The sequence below is a fragment of the Falco cherrug genome, chromosome Z (assembly GCF_023634085.1).
Source record: "Falco cherrug isolate bFalChe1 chromosome Z, bFalChe1.pri, whole genome shotgun sequence".
Taxonomy (NCBI): domain Eukaryota; kingdom Metazoa; phylum Chordata; class Aves; order Falconiformes; family Falconidae; genus Falco; species Falco cherrug.
The window spans coordinates 32128379-32147544 of record NC_073720.1 but is presented as its reverse complement, the minus strand read 5'-3'; the positions used below and the strand labels follow the sequence as shown (position 1 = coordinate 32147544).

General features: G+C 35.7%; 1 protein-coding gene across 10 annotated transcripts in view; it reads left to right on the top strand.

Moving 5' to 3' along the window:
- Positions 1–19166, top strand: part of PTPRD (protein tyrosine phosphatase receptor type D) — a 380483-nt gene that overhangs the window by 328927 nt on the left and 32390 nt on the right. For all 10 annotated transcript variants that reach the window (XM_055699500.1, XM_055699499.1, XM_055699498.1 and 7 more), the window contains 2 exons: positions 13000–13119; positions 13865–14019. In XM_055699500.1, coding sequence (XP_055555475.1) covers positions 13000–13119; positions 13865–14019 — 275 coding nt within the window. The remainder of the gene's footprint in view (positions 1–12999; positions 13120–13864; positions 14020–19166) is intronic.

Genomic DNA, 19166 nt, shown 5'->3' with positions numbered 1-19166 from the left:
CCTGCTTATGATATGTTAGCACTGCTGGCAGCAGACATCAACTGGTGAAAGTGCTGTACAGCTGGTTCATTACTGAGCTTTCTGCAGACACATTGATGAGTCCTGTAGTGTAAAACAGAAGGTACAACCAAATGTAAAAATCAGGAAAGGGGAGAAAGAAGGGGTGATTCTAACATCAGTGGCAATTGCTTCCCTTGGGAACCTGCTGTAACAACAGTGTTGGGGTTTTGCAAGCACTGTCCAGGAGCTGAATAACAAGACTGCTACAGGCATTCTGTGGTACGCTGTCCTGGGAGCTTGTGCGAAGGGTGGGGAGCTGCAAGTGGGAGGCAGGCTGCAGTATTACAGCTGGAAGACCCTTAGTAATATGAAAAACTAAGGTACTTAAGGCGCTGTGCAAAAAATGCCATACAGAAGATCGAGAACATGATCATCCAGAAAAGCTTTGTAGTCAGTAAAAAGTATCTTATGGAAGTAACTGGAGAATAGTTGATATTTCAGTAACTCATAGATGAGTTCCATTACAAAATGAATTATTTTTTTTGCCTGTGCAAGCTTGGAACAGGAGGGAATGCACCATAAAGCCTAAGGTGCTTAATGCTGTACTGTGTTTGCATTGATTTGTATTTTTTTCATGTGCTTGGATACATAAAATTGCAATGATCACATAATATGTTGAACCTCTTGCAAACAGTCATCCCCTTCTGGAGGCTTATCAAACTACATTTATATACATACTTATTTATTCTTTCACCATTCCATCACTTCTTAAAAATAATTAGGTTTTTTGCAGTTCAAGCAATGTATAGCATTCTAATTATAAGATCACTTTGCACATGTAAATTCAGCCTACATTAACACCATTGCCTGTGCGTACCTGATGGCAATTAGTACACAGCAGAGGGTAATTTTATCAGAAATTTTCATTTTATCTTCACTACACAGGCCTTGTCTGTTCTAGGCAATGACAGTTGTTTGCAATTAAGTAAATTAAATTTTGGCCATTTCTTCACTAATTACTTCTTATAGAATAAAGTTGCTGCTAAATAGCATCAGTGCTAAGAAAAAATCTGATCCTAATAAGCAGCCCGTTGCAGGAGGTGTATATAAATACTTGAGAGTTTATCTTAATACTGCAGGCCACAGACAGCCACCACAGAAAGATGTTTTGATGTAACTAAATGGAATTCTACTCATTCTTTCCAGTAATTGCTTAGCAGAGTTTTAAGCTAACTCTAGCCTGTGCTGACTGCACCCTGAAAAAACACTGATCAGAATAGTAATCACCTCCAGAAGTGATTAGCATTCAGCAGCAAGACATTCCCTGAGTGTAATGAGAGACCAGACAATCTAGTCAATGGATTGTGCGTGCGTTCAATGCCTATGTTTGCGTATTTTTTTGTGCATAATTTAGCTTATTCTGTGTTCATAGGTCAAGGGAGTTTGATGCACTCAATGCAGAGCATAAGAGACCAGCTATTGAGTACGTAATTCAGCTCAAATCTTAGTCTCTGCAACTCTATGAATATGGCGTTTCAGTTACCTCATCAATATATAATCATATATTAGTTATCTAATACAATATCTACATGTAATGTAATTAATGGTATTGATGATGAGGCAGCAGTGGGAATCCCTGTGTGAGAAAAGAATATGATGGCAACATTTCATCATTTTTATCTCATGCTATCATTTCAAATAGCATATCCTTATAGCAGGAGACCAAGTGAAATTTCAAACATGAAATACAAGCACAGTTACATATCATTAGAGGTGAAGATCTTTGCTAATTTTGTTTCTCTTTTTCCTTTGATTCCGTTTTGATTACTTTTGTGTCTTGGCAGCCTAATCATTATTCCTGCTGCAAGGCATGATCATTTCTCTCTGGGACTTCATCTGCTTTCCATCTCCATGTCATCATTTCTGTTTAGCTTGCATTTTTCATTATGTAGTCCTGCAGCTTGATATCAGCCTTTTTAACCTGGACTGCACAGATAAAGATGAGGATGTTAATTGCATCTGCAGAAACAGAGTTGCTTCATTAGCATGTGTTAGATGTCTGACTAACTTCAGCTTTGAGAATATACATATTTTACAGCTGAGCACGTCAAATGAAGATGTTACAGTGAATTCATTATTCATTTGTTTGCCTAAAAGGAAGCTGCAGGAAAATAGAAGTTCTTTCACTTACAACCTTTCACACTTTGTTGGTTTCATATGAAATGTCATCACCTGAATCTCACTTGACCAAAACCAGACTAGAGAGAGAAAGTCAGTCCCATCATTCAGCCACCATGCACATAATTTATATCAAAAAATATTATAGACACTGGCAGTGTGTGGAACAGTGTTGGTAGCATATTTGTCCCATATATGAGTTTAAATGAAATAAAAGAACAGTATTGAACATTGAAAATTAAAGACTAAAATAAGCAGTTGTGTTACACTAAGGAAAGCTGTAAAGTATTAATGTGCGGTACCTCTTCCCCACTGTCTTCCACTCCAACCCCAACCCTGTTGCAATTTTCATTTTTTTTTTTATCCTCTGAATTGATTGAATGTTCTGAGAACTAGTGTGCTGTAGTGAATGGTGTGAATGATCAGATGAAGACAGAGAATCAAACTTCATAGCAAAAGATAATATTACCTCAAACAGGGAACATTTAGTCCTGTCTCGTTTCGGAGTAGGATACTGTTGTACATTGTCCACTTGAAAGAAAATTCAGTCCTTTCCTCTTTGCTATGTAATTCCTTATCTTGAATACACTTACTGTGCTGTTTTAGAATTGATAGAAAATACTTACCTCCCTCCTTAACCCCATTGGCTACATTTTGTATATTGGGACCATAGTGCCTAGTATTAGTCTTGTGTCAAAAAACCCCAATAAGGTCAAAGCTAAATTACAATATAACGACCATAGACATTACTAAAATATAAGCCAGATTCTGAACTTACATAATGATGAGGAAAGCTTTTTCATACTGATGCTATCAGCTTCATTCAAATTTGCTAATGACTAAGTGAATACACAGGAAAACTACATTTATGGCATTCTGTTAGCCTGATTTTTTTTTGTCGGTCATTTGACTGTCAGAAAGTGGATATCTGTATTATAACCCAAGAATATATAAAAATGTAAGCCAAGAATAATCATCTTAGTTTGTCAGGGTTCAACATCTTGAATTCTGAGTTTTCATTGGGAAGGAGGATGTAGAAACAAACCCAGTAGAAAGGTCATATATCCTGTCTCAGATTTTGTTGCTCAGTATTGGAATAGGTGGGACTATTTGCATGGGTCCTGTATCAGTTCCATTAGACCATCTAAGGATAGTTAAGAGTCTGTGGACTTAACTTCTCTCAACTGGTCACTAATACCTGAGAGAGTCAGGAACACTGGCGCAGTCCCAAGAAAAGCCAGGCAGACTTTTCCTGTGGTTGCTGCATTGCTAAATAAGTACTTCTGTCATTCCAAGTGTCATGCAACAGGTCTGAATCTTCCCAAGTCAAAACACTGCATCTGTGTCTTTCAACTCATTTTTTTTTATAATTTATAGACTATCCCATGTGTTAGAAAAAGAAAGATTGGGTTACAGTAGAAATATCAAGTAGATGAAGATGTGTGTCTTGAAAGTGAAAATCAGGGTAAAATAATTGTTGGGGTTCTGTTTTGTTTGGTGGGTAAGTTTGTTTGGGTTTTTGTTAAGGAGTACATATTAAATTAAATCAGCAAAGCTTTTTCCAGAGTCAAGTAGTACAAACCCCAAAATCATTTGAATAAGCACAGTGGAAAGTGCAATTGTACCTTGGGACTCTTTTGTAAGAATAGCTTTGAAACAAACTTTTGTCCACCAAAGATTTCTAAGTCTTGCTATAGGAATGAAAAGATAAAGGCAGGTCTGGGGAGAACCTTGAATTCTTCTACTCCAAATGCACAAATTTCTGACATTTTTAGTGAATCTTGGTTTGTTGATGGCAGAGTGATGGCACTGATATTTAATGTAGCTGACCTCGTATCTAAGACAAAGCACTGGTACATGCACAACAGTAAGTAATAAGCAAAGAAAACGAAGAACATTATTTTCTTGTCTATATGAAATGCATTAAGATATTCCAGAAAAATACAGGCTGCGCAGCAGAGTTTAATGTGATTAAGGTAGTTTTACATTTGTTGTGCAGGGCTTCAACAAGAAAATTAATATCTTTCCTCCCAAGTATCTTTTGACAGGTAATACTGGGGCTATTACCTGTCAACATATTGGATCAAAAATAAGTGACAATAAGACATCTTCACTAATATGAGTAGAAAAGTCATCAATACATTCATTTAACAATTTTGACAGGTTGTATCAATATACTCCCAAGAGCAGCTGTACTCTATTGTATTTAGACAAAATGTAATTGATCTGTGCATAAAAGCTGCACTGATGTTTAGTATTGGGCAGCACAGGTATTTTTAAACATAGGGAATTATAAGGGTTTTTTTTCCAGCAACTAGAAAAATATGTGTATCTTTATCTGGTAAGAAGTAAGTTAACATCTCTCCCAGCAGGCACATTAGCATATAGAATGTGTGCTGCAATGGCATTCTTCCATACTGAGTTGTATTTTGTTACTAAAGAAGAATTAAATGTGCAGTTTTGTCATTGTTCATTCCCTAATTTTAATGGCAAACCAGTAATTTCTGTGTCAATGATGTACTCTCACAGTTTTATTTCACTTCTTTAGTGCTCAGCATGCTAAGATATGAGTCAGAAGAAGAATGAATGAGAGAGCTGGGGGAAAAAAACCCAAACAAACAAAAACCAAACAACCAAAACCCAGAAAAATCCAAAGTCAACTAGACCATGCATTCACCAGATTTACAAAAATAAAAATAAAAATGTGTAGGTTTGTACTGGGGCTTTTTCACTGTAACAGAAAGCAATGGCCACAGTCCCAAGAATTTCTACACCATTTTAGGAGCTGAAGTCACCAGTTGCCATGTCAGAATTGTAAAACTCTAACCATATAGTGATTCATTATCGAAGGATTCTCAGAAGTGCAGGGGCAGGGTCATGCTTAATACATGTAAGAATTGGATCCTAGTTGTATACCAGCGAAGACTGCACACAAATAAAGCTTAAAGTTTATTTTTCTAGTCATGTTACAGGTAGAAGCACTGTGCCTCGGCTAAAACTCAGACTGTTATGTCACCCAGCAAAATAGCTGTGGAAATGCTGTAATTTGAGCAGGGTTAATTTTGTGTGAAAAGAAATGCTGTAACACCACTACATAGGCTGAAAGTAGTTTTGGCATGCCATGTCTGGTTGTTTCAGCTTATACGCGTTTGCAGTTGAGGACATACAGAATGAATGCCCCATGTGAAAAGATGTTGCTAAATTACAGATAATCTGGAAGAGAACAGTGATCAGATGTTGGAGAAGTGATGTATGGGGAAAGACAGAAAGAATTGTATTTGGTTTATATATAAAGAGAGCAAAGGAAAATGTAACAGTCTTCAAGATGTGAAAGGCTGTTAAAAATTTCATGGCAATCAACTATTTTCCCCGCCTGTGGGGCTCTAGGAGGAAAAAATAAACTTTGCAGCAAAGCTGATTAACGTTAAACTGTTAAAGAACTTCCAAAATACAATGTCATGAATGGAGTAAACTCCATAGGATATTTTGTGGTGTCTCTTCCACTGTAAGCTCTCAAGAACTGTTTATACCAGAATTTTACCTGGAATGATGTGGCAATACCTGGTACTGCCACAGGTATTTTTCAAGGCATGCATCCAGTTTTTTATGTTGTGGTTCTCTGCCCATAAAATAAGCGATTTCTGTTAGCTGTTCCTTTTCCCTGAGGCAGGTGTATAGCAAGTGGTATAGTCAAAACTATATTGTAACATTAATTTGACCTTATTTGCTTAGTTCATTTGCTTTGTACTTGGGGTAAGACATACATTACTCCCTCATATAATTCTCTTAGTACAGACAGATGGAATATGCCATATTTAAAGACTGGTCACTGACATTTTGAGTTAGAAGTTTTCCTTGCAAAATCAAAAATTCTGTACTTCTTTTTTTTTTAAATGCAATGACTAGTTCATTTTTAGTTTAGCATTCCAACTTATTACTTCAGTGCGGGGAGTTCTTTCAATGCATTTCAGGCTTGAAAAAGTCACTAAACAAATTCAGTACTGTTTATTGAAAGTAACCCCACATTTCCTTGTTTAGCAGATCCTAGTGAAAGACTCTTGACCACTTCTCCTTTACGGTGAAAAATACATCTGGAAAATTCAAGTTCTTCAGACAGGTGTCTCTGAAAGAGAATATTATGATTTACATTTTCCATCAGTTACAAAGCTGGATACAGCTGGCTACTGAAAGGCACATGTTGGTAATAGGTCTTTCTGGTTAATATCACATTTCAAGAATTTTATCCATGTATTAAAGTAGCAATAGAAAGCTTACTGTCACTCAAAGTTCCATTCAAAAATCAAAATCCAAACTGAAACCTCTAAAGTTCCCCAGAATGTTCACCAGTGTACCATTTCTCTTTTTCATGTGATTTCATCCATTCACTTCTGGATTTCTGGACAACCAATACCATAAGAGTAATAGAATTTTTTTCTGATGTTTCACTCTTGATTCCTCCAGCCCCTGCCCCCTTCCCTCCCCCCCCCCCCCCCCCCACTTTCTTACATAATATTCGTATCAACTAAGAGATAACTCTCTTGTATGGACAATACAAAATCTTCATTAGAGCACTTGAAAGTAATCTAAATTCTTCAGTGTGTTCTTCATACTGCAATGCAATATCTTGTTCAGTGAAAGGATTATTCAGGCTGTACACAGTGATTGGCCCTGAGTACAAGAAGAGAATGAAGAAAAAAGTAGTCAGCCCATTCACTTTTCCCCTGGGTTGCATTTGTAGAAACTTTTTCAAGTCCTTTCTGGAAAATCCTGCTGTACTTAACTATTTGACTGACTTATCCTTCAAAATGAATTCACTAAGATTCGTCTTTCCCTGCTGTTAGGAAGAGTTCAAAAAGGGTATTTCACATTGATGTCAGCAATATAGTTTTGAAATGTTCTTGGCTGTTATATATGAAGATGAAAGACAAGGTAGAGAACACATTTCAAATATGCCCAAAATTCCATTTAATATTGGTTTCCTTTTGTTTTAATAACCGTACCACACTCTGTTATAAGGACCAGAATGGAAAAAGTTTGGGGGTTATCTTTTTAATTATCAATTCTCTTTCATTATTAACTGTTAGCCTATTAATGATACACCAGAAATTTCAGAAAGTGTGTAATAAGGATCAATTTACAGACTTACTAGAGTACTAAAGGTTGTTATTAAATGATTAGTCTAAAGTTCATTTGTCTCCAAATCCTGCTTGGAACTTCTTGTTCAAGGCTACTGTACTTAAAACCTTAGAAATATATTGTGCTGCAGAAGGGCTTATTTTCTACCTAGTTTTCAAACTCCAAATACTCAGTTCAGATGAGCTTCAACAGTCATAGAATCATTGAATCATTTAGGTTGGAAAAGACTCTTTAGATCATCTAGCCTAACCGCTAACCTATTACTGCCAAGTCCACCATAAACCATGTCCCTGTGCACTATGTCTACATGTCCTTTTAAGTACTTCAAGGGATGGTGATACAACCACCTCCCTGGGCAGCCTGTTCCAGTGCTTGACAACCCTTTCAGTGAAGAATTTTTTTCCTAATACCCAGTCTAAACCTCTCCTGGTGCAACTTGAAGCCATTTCCTCTTATCCTATCACTTGTTACCTAGCAAAAGAGACTGACACCCACATCGCTACAACCTGCGTTCAGGTAGTTGTAGAGGAGATAAGGTCTCCCCTCAGCCTCCCTTTCTCCAGGCTAAACAGCAATGCCTTTGCCTTTACGTAGGCACAGGTACATATCTATTATAAATCATTAGAGACCAGTGGGCACAAATGTTCTTTTTTCTATAGTAAAAGATTGATCCAAAGAATCAAAATTTTCAGAAGTGGTTAGTTGTTTTGGGAATACATTTGGTGAGACTTAGAAGGGTCTGTCTGTCTGGGGCTTGGTGCTCAGTTTTTTTCAGAACTTAGAAGCCTATTAAATTCTGTGCCTCTCTGAAAGCAAAATTAAAATTTTAAACTGTTCTATTTGTAGCTTTATTTCTGAATAGGAGTTTATATTTTTAATCTGTCATTTATAGTTAGACCAAAGAGAATGAGTGACACTTAAACTAATCTTGATCAAATAAGTCCTAAAAAATGTGGGTTTGTATTCTGATTTTTTTAAAAAAAATCTTTGCAGGATCGTCTCAGATACTAGTGTCAGTGCCTACAATCTGTAGACTGAAATCAGCATAATCTTTAAGTGGCAATTGTGCATTGTTGCAAAAAACAAAATGTCTTCAGAGTAGCAACTGCTTGGAGGCAGAACAATAGATGGAATGTCTGAGGCACTAAACTAGCCTGATAGGGTTTGAGGCAGTTTCCATCACCAACAACTGGCACAACCTTTTTTTATTTCATAATTATTATTCCACATCATTGTAGAGATTTTTGAAGGGAGACCATCTGAAAATGTTAGAAAATTTTGTCTGCAAAAGACTTTTATTATTAAGAAAGCCAGAGCAAGAAGTTTGTTACGTACTGCTGTTATTTCCTATTCCAGATTGATCATAATTCATATGCTGTTCTTACAGCAAGGAATGCACTACATGAATCTGCCTCTTACTAATTTGCTGTCTCTTTCCTGGTCTGCGTTTTGTCCTTATAATCTCAGATGGCCTGTAACAGCTGGCTCATGTGTTAAAAATCACCCAAAGGGTCTTTTCAGCCTGAATGATGTAACTTTATACTGGAAAATTATTTCTCTAGCCTTGAATGTCAGGAATCTTTGTATTCATATGTTCATATGGAGAAACACTTCCTTCATCTCTGTTGATGCATGGCAGTGCTGTCTCTAGTGTCTGTGACTTGTTGAACTGTGAATACCTACATATATTGTTAGGAACTCTGTAGCTACTTGAACCCCTCAAGTCTGAAATGGTCTCAAGTTTCTAATTTTTAATGGAAAAGAAAGCATTTGCATTTCCTTACAGCTTTACTTTCAGTGAATGCTTGTACTTCCACGAAGAGCAAGGATTTGCATTGTCTGAGTGGAAGAAATACAGAGAAAGAAAATGTGTGTATGTTTGACAGGCAGGTTGAGAGAATGTGTCTATCATTAGTCATGTCTTCTAGCTATGTCTACTATATGGTATTTAAAAGACTTCATCCTACATTTAGTATTCCTCGGAGAGCTGCTCTGATCTCAGATGTAGTGGTTTTGGCAGTATGCAATGTAGTATCATGAGAAAGTGAAAGCAGTAGTAAAACGTATGCTTGTCATTACTTGTAATTGAATTTATTTAAAAAAAAACCAAAAACAAACGTTCTTTGAAATCACCAGTGAGTGTTTTTGTGTTCATGTGTCTGTTTCGTTCATCTTGCCATCTTTAGTGACAGGCAAGAGAACATTAGAGAATTATTGGTGAAAGGTGTTTTCTGTAACCGCGAACAGTTAGTGACACAGAAAAGCTCTCACTGAGTGAAGGTGAATATAGTCTGCAGAGGAAAAAAATCAACCCTTGGAACTGGGAGCTGGGTGGATAAAAGGAAGGTGAGGGGGACTGAAATTCACCAAAGGTATATTACAAACTAACTCTGAAAACAAATAAACCTTGTAATTCTATTTCTGAAGGAGGTCACCTTATCATTACCATACCTTACCATGTTGAAGTTGTCTGTTTTCCAAAAAATGTACAGAAGTGAGGAAAAAATTGCCCATACTACAGGGAAATAAAAAAGAGCTAAAAGCACGAAAACATTTGGCAAATAATTTCAAAATTGTCTTGTTGACATTTAGTGTTAAATTATGGATGACTCAAGTAGTTTATGATTTTAATTTTTCCTGAAAAAATATTAATATGTAACTTCTGAAAAATAAACTTACTTTAAGTCCTGAAAGCTGGGATCTTAAAATGGGACAAAACATTTAACAAAAACTCTGTCTCAGGAAATAGTGTCTTAACAATGGACTTACATTATTTGATTCTCTGCTGCTGCTGAGGTCCAATAGAAAACATCGTTCTGATCTCTCACAAAGATAAATTGGATTCTAAATTGTTAGGAGTATTGGGAATGTAAGGTTTATGATCACAGAGCAGAAGAGTGTAGGAGCAGGTAAGGGCTCATCTCTGAAGAAGACCTCTTGTTCTGAGAAAAATCAGGAGGCAAAAGAAGTAAAAGATGTCAGCTTACGTTTCATGTACTCTTCCAGAGGGTCAAATCCACATCAATTCGAAATCAGGTTTTCTTTCTAAAAATTTTATATTTCTTTTCATCTATTTCCACTTTCAAATAATATATACACTGCTCTACAGACCGTTTAAATCTTTGAACAGTTAGTGTCTGCTTCCAGCATCAGTCCTCTGCATCAGCTAGCTCTCACAGAAAGTATTTTTAAAAATATATAAATTATTGGAGTTTATGTTAGATAAACTTAATAAATGGAAAAAAAATAAACCTCCTAAAATATTCACCTACAAGAGTAGGCACATAATTTTCTCCCAGATTGACTGAAAAGGAACAATTTGCTACAGGCTTCTAAATCTGAGTACATGCTTAACATTAGATTGCTATACAAAATGAAAATAAAAAAGTATTTTCTGTTCTTTGCAAAGATGGTGGTTATTATGTTCTTAATTTCCATTTAATGTTTTTGTTAAATATTTATTTATCTCTATTACATTTGGAATTGGATTTTATGAAGTGTTTCTAGTGAGAAAACTGGTTAATTTTTTAGGCATGCTTTCTGGAAGCTGACACTGCTTCTATGAGTGTACAATTTACATTTGGGAACTGCAGCGTAAAGAGGACTACACATTTAGGCATGCAAAAGCATTACCAGACATTTATTTTTTGTATTCATTTTATTAAAAGTACATAGAGTTTTCTACCATTTTTAATGGTTTTCTGAAAACAATAATCATTCAAACCCAACACGTTTTGTCAGCTATTTATACTAAACCTGTAGTTGCTAAGATTACAAACAACAGCTATTGTGTATCAACATTCTCCATGAAAAAAATTATGTCATTCTGTGGGAATTAATAAATAATAAACCACAACTTGCCTAAAATACAGCTAACCAATATAGACACAAGCTACACTGTGTCTATATCAATGATAAAGTGAAATTAAATCTATTATATTATATTGAAATAACTCAGTTGTAAATTTATATTTTAGTCTGATTTGCAGAAGACCAGAAGGGCTTCTTTTAGTATTAAGAATCTTGCAAGTGAATCATTGATATTCATGAAGTACCTGCAATAGTTACTCTTCCACTATCTCAGTAAATGGCACAGGGAACTATTTACTTAATTACTCTTAATAAGAGTATTTTATAGACTGTTAATCCCATTTTAAAGACTGTATTATCAATAAACATTTTTAGTTTCTTTGTTCCAATACATTATCTATAAATTATCAATTCCTGTAAAAAATTGTTCCATTTTTTTTGCCTCTAGTTAATGTTAATCACTTGCTTCAGCAGTTAGAATTTTTTCTCATCTTTATCTAGATTACTTGTTCTCAGACTGTGTTTTGTGAACCATTAGTGATCTGTGACCTGTGAGCCTCAAAATAAAATGATCTGGAAGCAAAAGCTGTTCGGGACTGGGGAGTATGAAAGCATACTAAGTTTTTTTCAATAAGTACTGTGCAGCCTAAGAAACCTAGAGAACACATGAATTTCAAAGATGCATATCTTAATTTTCTATTTTGGGGGAATCATCAGTTTTCCTCTTGGATTAGCATAATAATTCACATATTTGTGGGAAATACTGTGCTTTAATCAGCTTTTGTGTTTCTCACAGTTTGTGTATTCTCACTGAATTTGTTATGAGTCTGGCTTAAAGTCATTAATGAAGACATTAAACAAATGCAGTGTATTATTACTGGATTCAGAGTACACCTCTTTTCTGTACTGTATGCAAGGCTAACTGATAAGAATGTATTGTTATAAATAGAATGGAGATGGTCTTGGTTTCACCAGTCACTGAAAGGCAAATATTTTCAGTTTTTAACTCACATACTACTTTCTACCATGTTTTCTGATTGTTTTAGGCATTCAAGTTTTCTTTTTTCATATTAGCTTTCATCATAAATACCATTTCCAACTGAAACAAATTATTGAGCCTCAGCAATGATGATAAACATATGGTACTATTATGCATCATTTTATACAGTACTATTTCAGCTCAATATTCTAAAATATCGTGAGTTTAAATGGAGATTTCTGTGAAACAAATGTCCTGTGTCTTTTAAAATGTGATGAATGAACTCTTTCAAACCATGTTTTTTAAATGCCTGTGACCACAGCTTTGTTATATGCTTCGTAACACTGATCTGAGAAAAAAAAAAGTGTGTTTTCTCACAGTTCTTAGTTGTTGATCTGTGTGCTAAAATTGTTTCTTAAAAACTTCAGGTTTTTACTGAGATATTTGTATATATACTAAATATTAACATCTCAACAACAGTTTATATGTTTTTGGACTAAACATAGGAAGTGGGTGAAATATGGCAATTATTCAAAAAATTGTCTGTCTACCTTTACTGGACTAATACTGTTCTTAAATTCTGAACTGTGAAAGATGAATTACTGAAGATACAGGTCATATCTAGCTATAATAAATTGTTTATCTATAATTACTAGTATTTCTTCATCATCTGCCCCACAGAATTCACAAATACCCATTATGGAAGAAGATACTTAAGGGCTACTACCAGAAGAGCAGTTCTTGTGGGTGACAAAACAAATTTCTTCTGTTAGTTCCTTAGCAGTTGTTGAACATTCTATCTCCACACACTTTAAAAACCTGCAGTGATATACACTCCGTTATGTACTAAATGTCAGTTTGAAATGTCTTAAATAATTACCTCTTTTTCACTACAGGTGAAGTGTGATCAGTACTGGCCGAGCAGAGGCACAGAAACTTACGGACTAATCCAAGTGACGCTTTTAGACACTGTTGAATTGGCAACCTACTGCGTTCGTACGTTTGCACTTTACAAGGTATGTATACTTCTATATACTTACAATGTACTTTTAAAATTTAAATGTAGGCAACTTCTGTCTTTTCCTTTTTCTTCCCCTCCCCTTTCCCCTCCCCTTCCCCTCCCCATTCCTCTTCCCTTTCCCCTTCCATTTCCCCTTCCCTTTCTTTTCCCCTTCCCTTCCTTCCTCCCTTCCTTCCTTCCTTCCTCCCTCCCTTCCTCCCTTCCTTCCTTCCTTCCTCCCTCCCTTCCTTCCTTCCTTCCTTTCATCCCATCACTCTCTCCTTCTTTCCTCCCTGCCCTCCTTCTTTCTTTTGCTTCCTGCCTTCCCTGTCTTTCTCCCTTATTTCCTGACTCCCTTTCTTCCCTTTCCCTCCTTCCACTTTTCTCCCTCATTTCCCTCTAGCAGCACTGAACAATGAGACTTTTTGCTCCAGTCTATAGAGTATTTTTTTCTTACAGCATGGAGTTTTCTAAGTTAACACAGAGCTCTCACTACGAAAAACCGTTTAACAATGGAATACTAACTAAAGCTCTGGTACTTATGGCGATGTGTTACTGTTAAAGTTCTTAACATTGTTGGAATCCTGCAATACAGAATATAAAAAAATTTCCCTCCGTAGCATGAGTTCTGTTTCTCTGTGAACCCAAATGCAATTTAAATACACTTTGCTGGAATATATGCTTCTGCAGTTGTTTCATTTTAAAATGCCAGTATTGCATCCAGTGGCAGTTTTGTCATGACTTTTTTTTAAATTTCATAGAATGGTTCAAGTGAGAAAAGGGAAGTGAGGCAATTCCAGTTCACTGCCTGGCCTGACCATGGTGTCCCAGAACACCCAACGCCATTCTTAGCTTTCCTGCGACGAGTCAAGACCTGCAACCCACCTGATGCTGGACCTATGGTTGTACATTGCAGGTAAGCCCAGAATTCCTTTCAAAGCATCTTAAGTCAAGATTTCTGCTTTCTATTTTGTTGCAGACAAAAACATTTTCTTTCAAAGAGATGTCTGAGTCTGCCAAAGTAAAAAGATGGTTGCAATGCAAACTGGGGACCTTACTATGGCACTGCCAACTTGGGTGGGCCAGAATTACTTTTTTGGTCTGTGCAAGAAAAATTACTTTTAGAATATCTGAAGATCTACAGGGAGAATGTCTGCAGGGAGAGTACATATGTATCTATGGCACTATGAAGGTGGCATTAAAAAGAAAAAGGATAGTGTTAAGAACCTGAATATCAAAGAAAGTGTGTTTTGAGCAATGAAAGAGCTTTTGAAATTATTACTTTTTTTGTGTGTGAAAGTCAAGAACATGAAAATTAAGAAAGATAAATGGCAAATTTTATTGAAAATAGGTAGAAACTTTAATCTTTATTTGAGGTTAAACCCTCAGTTTAGGACTGCGAGGAGCTGGAACTGCAAAGGTTACCTGGGAACAGGCTGAGCTCAGTTCCAGGGAAATGAGGGCTCCATGCTGTTTGCAAGGTAGCAAACCTCTTTAGGCATTATAAGGTATGAATTAACAAATTCTGAAATGAAAAACATCAGCTCCTTTGAAAGTTCTGGGAGTAAGGAAGATGAAGAGAAAGAGACAGGGATTCTTTGGAAGTATTTGTCAAGACCAGATCTTTTAGAAAGCCTTAAAATAACACAGTCATCAGAATGTATATGCTAATCCTGATAGAAGTAAGCTGTGAGATGGGCCCTCCTCGTTCCAGGTCTGTGTTGGTATAGCTTACGTAGTTTACTGTCCTGCCCCTTTCAGAGTGAATTCCTAAGGTCACAAATTTTTGTGAACTTCATTTTGGGATACCTTCAATTAGTAAGGCTGAGACCTACTACTCCTTGTTCACTGAAGCTTAAAATGGTCTGCACATTTGAAAACCAGTCTTTTTGTCATCCAAAAACTGGGGAATAGGAATTACAAGGATTACAGCGTACCAACTACCTCTAGTTCTGGCTTCTTACATATTAATAAGGCAGCCATAGATGATGGTTATTTGAACATTTTCAAAGTGATTAAAAGAGCCTCTTGTAAATAAGACAGGAAAATAAAGTCAACAGGAAAACAAAATAAGCAGGACTTCAATGTCGAAAAGCACAAACTGTTTAGAAAGACCGAAGAGTATGGAAGATAGTTATTTACTGCTGATTGAAATGCCAGGTTTAGGAATGTGGAATAAATATAAATAATAATACAAATCTGTTTATATAGTTTGCTGAGTATTTCCTGAAAGAAGCAAAATCTTTTTGTACCTGTGTTTACAGGATCTTAAAATATTTTGAATATTGGCTGGAAGTGTGGATTGCCTCAGCTATAATTTTGACAGCTTGATCCATAAAAAGCGTCCCTCCAAAGATGCTCAGCAGTAAAGATGCTATGCTCTAAATCAAAACCAAAACTAATAGAAGAAATGAATCCTCCCACTCTGGGAAGGCTGTTAAGTTAGTACAATTACCTAAATTCTCTCAGTGCAAAAATAGATGAATTAAACCAGTTATTAAGAGTCGTGCAGCAAGTCATTGGAAAAGATGAAATAAAATACAGAGCTTATTGTCACTCAGTGGTATTGATGAAATGCAAGGTTATTATTGTCTCTGTCATTGGTTACACATGCAAATTTCAGTGAAAGTGGTGATCAGGTTGTGTAGTATGATTTGCTGCCTGCTTAGGGACTGTTTTTCCCAATTTCTTATTTATCAATACTCTACAATATGCATATCCTGGTGGTAAATGTGTTGAAGCTCTTTGCCTTAGGTGTAGCTTCTCAAGACATTAAGATTGTAGGCATTTCATATGAACTGTTTTCTACAATGTGGGCTTCTACATATTCTATTATTTTAGCAAACCTTTTAAATCCCACTCCCAAAAATTTGTATATGAGCAGAACAAGTAATGAACCCAGATTTCGTCGAAATTTACAGATTTATGTCTATGTATTTAAAAATTTTATGTGGCTGAGCATGTAGCAGGAAGTGTTGTGGACAGCCCAAAGTTTGAGTGTACTCATTAACTCATCAGTGTTAGTGTGATATCTAAGTGATAGACCAACAAGAATAAGTTACTAAAGTCTTTGTTACAGCAGTAATGTTAATGTGGATGTCTCTTTTCAGGCGTATTGTAGCAACATTATATTTTGAGATTTGCATTGGCTTATTATTTTGAATTTGACATTACTGAATTAGAGGAACAATGACAGAACATCAGCACAATTTTTTTTAGGCTAAAAGATATATCTTTCATTCGGCAGCATGAAAAACTTCCACATTTAGTTTGAAATTAAAGTACTGGACATGCCTAAATGTGTCATTTCAAGCTCAGGAGAAAAAAAAAAAACACCCAAACCATTTTATTTTTGAACTAGAAAAGTAAGCAAGTTTTCTATTTATCTATTTTATCTTACAACCTGCTTTCAGATTTTTCTTTCCTCTCTTCTCTGTTGCTCACTTTCTAAATTCCTCCATTCCACTCTCTCCTTTCCTTCTCATCCTCAGTCATTTCATTTTTTCCAATATTTTTCTCTCCAGTGTCTGGGCTACCCTTTATTCTGTGGGCTGCTAATTATATTTGATTTCTGTCCATCAACTCCACTATTTTCTCAAACTCCTTTCACTGTTTTTTACTATACTGCTGAACCATTTCAATACAAAATATGTTCTTACATGTCTTGGTATGTTCTGTGAAGAAAGATTGCCATCCAATGGTAGCATTCTTCTGCCAGCTTTTGTCTTGCATCATCTTCCACTGTCTTCTGGTAGTCATCCTTTTCCATGGAGATATTTTATCTGCCCTTGAAAAACTTCTTGCTTTCCTTTCTTTCTTTGCTGGCTCCTAGTCTGCCTCTGCAACCTTTTTAAAAAGTCCTTTTTTTCCTTCTTCTGTATCTTATCTATCTCTGTCTCCCATGTTGTGTTCAGGACTCCCTAAGTCTCTTTGTTAAAGCTTATGTACTGCCATCATTTAGATATTAAAAGTACTTCAAACTTTCTCCACTAGAACAAAACGGTATGATACAAGACCATGTCCGGTATCCTTTGCCTATGGTAGGCAGTGCTTTCCCATGATATCCCACTGAAGGAATAATGTGAGTTTACTCCCCGGTGGGAACATGGGATTCATAATGGGCAGTGTAAGACATCTGAGATAGCACTGGTGCTTTCTTTTATATTTCTTCCAGTACCTAACAACCTGTCAGAGCTCAGGAAATTAAAATAATGACATGTTATAGAAGTAAAATATACAAGAAGGACTACTTTTCAAAATCTGTTTGGTAAAAAGAAAGAGTAGATATGAAAAAGCTGTGGAAGAAGCATTTTTTTTCTGCAAAGCTTTTAACCGATAAAAAAATGAAAAGCAAAGCTAGTGGGCAACTAAGTACAGGGAGAAGCTGTTTGTCTATATTTCTGTGGATTTAGCTCAGAGTTTCTTACTGCTCAAAAGTTATCTCCTTTTCACTTTTGATTCCAGTAAACACCCTGTAAAAACAACAGGAGCCTGCCTGAGAGAAGAACCAGCTATCTGCGTTTTGATCCTTAGAAAGCAACGCCCTAATTTATTCTGTATTTATAAATAGACATTGTAGGTTTAGCCCAAGCTTTTCCTTACTGCATTCTCCACATTTGCCTTAATAGTGACCAACAGTTATCTTTCAGTCCACTTCATGTTAAGAGATTCAGTTTTTTCCAATTTGCTTGGTAGTTTTGCGATATGGCTATATATCCTATAGAGAATCAAGGTGGTTAGAGATTCAGTTCATGAGTGTGGCCCCAGAGCAGTTTGTATCAAAGCCTCAGTAGCTGATAACCTAGTTTAATATTCTGTTCCTAGGAAATCGTGTTGAATGTGTGAATAATTATTTTAATAACGTACAGTGTGCTTAGTGGGAAAAAGTGTGAGGTGAAAACACATGACAGCTGAATAACTCACCCTGTAAATATTTGAATGCATTCTATTCATGTAATAGTGACCAGAAAAAATATGCATAGTCTTAACTGGTGAAATTAACTGTGATGTAAGTATTACCATTCAAAACTACCATTCTGATAAATGCATGTCAAACAAATGCAAGTATAAGACTTTATAACAAATTTTGTTTGATGAAACCAAAGAAAAATACATAATTATTTGTTCAGAATTTATGATAATATTAGTAATTATTTGTTACTAATGTCCATGCAACAGACATATTTGCATGTCATTTACACATCTACTTTTGATTATTAAGTTTTGTTGCCTGTGCAGTATTGAATTTCAATCTAATATAGAAGTTAAAAACGTGTTGAGAAATGTCATATATACATTTTACTAGTCAAAGCTTTTACTTGTGCAGAAAAGTTGGCAGATTTTTAATCTGAAAAGGAAGTTGAAGTATAATTAAAGCTATGTAATTTTAAGATGAAAACATGGATCATTGCTGAAAGGATTGTGAAGCATTAAAGGGAACGTCAAGACCAAAACTAAATGCAGATTTTTTTATTTTTTTTTTTTAATGTATGTAACCCGATATTCTGGTAGGATTACCTGTATGAAAATGGTGTACTTGTAAAAATATAAATTCATAATGCCATTGCACTCTTTTTCCAGGACAAAAAATCTGTATTTTTCTGTCTATATCCACCAGGAAAGATAGTTAAGCAATGCCCAAATCAAGATAAAGTTAAATTTAGGAACATATTTGTCATAAACTGCCATGTTCCGTGATCCTTGCTTAAGTTACATTCTCCCAAAGACAGGAGTATCAGTCTTTTCAGTGTGAGATTTGATGGAGGAAAGCAGCTGAATCAAAGGGAAAGGTGGATGCAAAAATAAAAAAAGAATAACACAAAAGAAATGTAACAATCCCATCCTGTTTGTAGATACTTTTTGTGATGTCTGTTCAAATCTTGACTTGGCTTGTTTAGAATACCTTGTGTGAAGACTTTTCTGTGTTCATTGAAATACTTCATGCAGGTAGATGCTTTTTCATTTACAGACTGTTGTATTTTAAATCCGTATTCTTTCAGTACCCTTGCACAGAACTTGAGTACTATCACAATCCAACCAGTATCTCTGCATGACTTGCCCTAA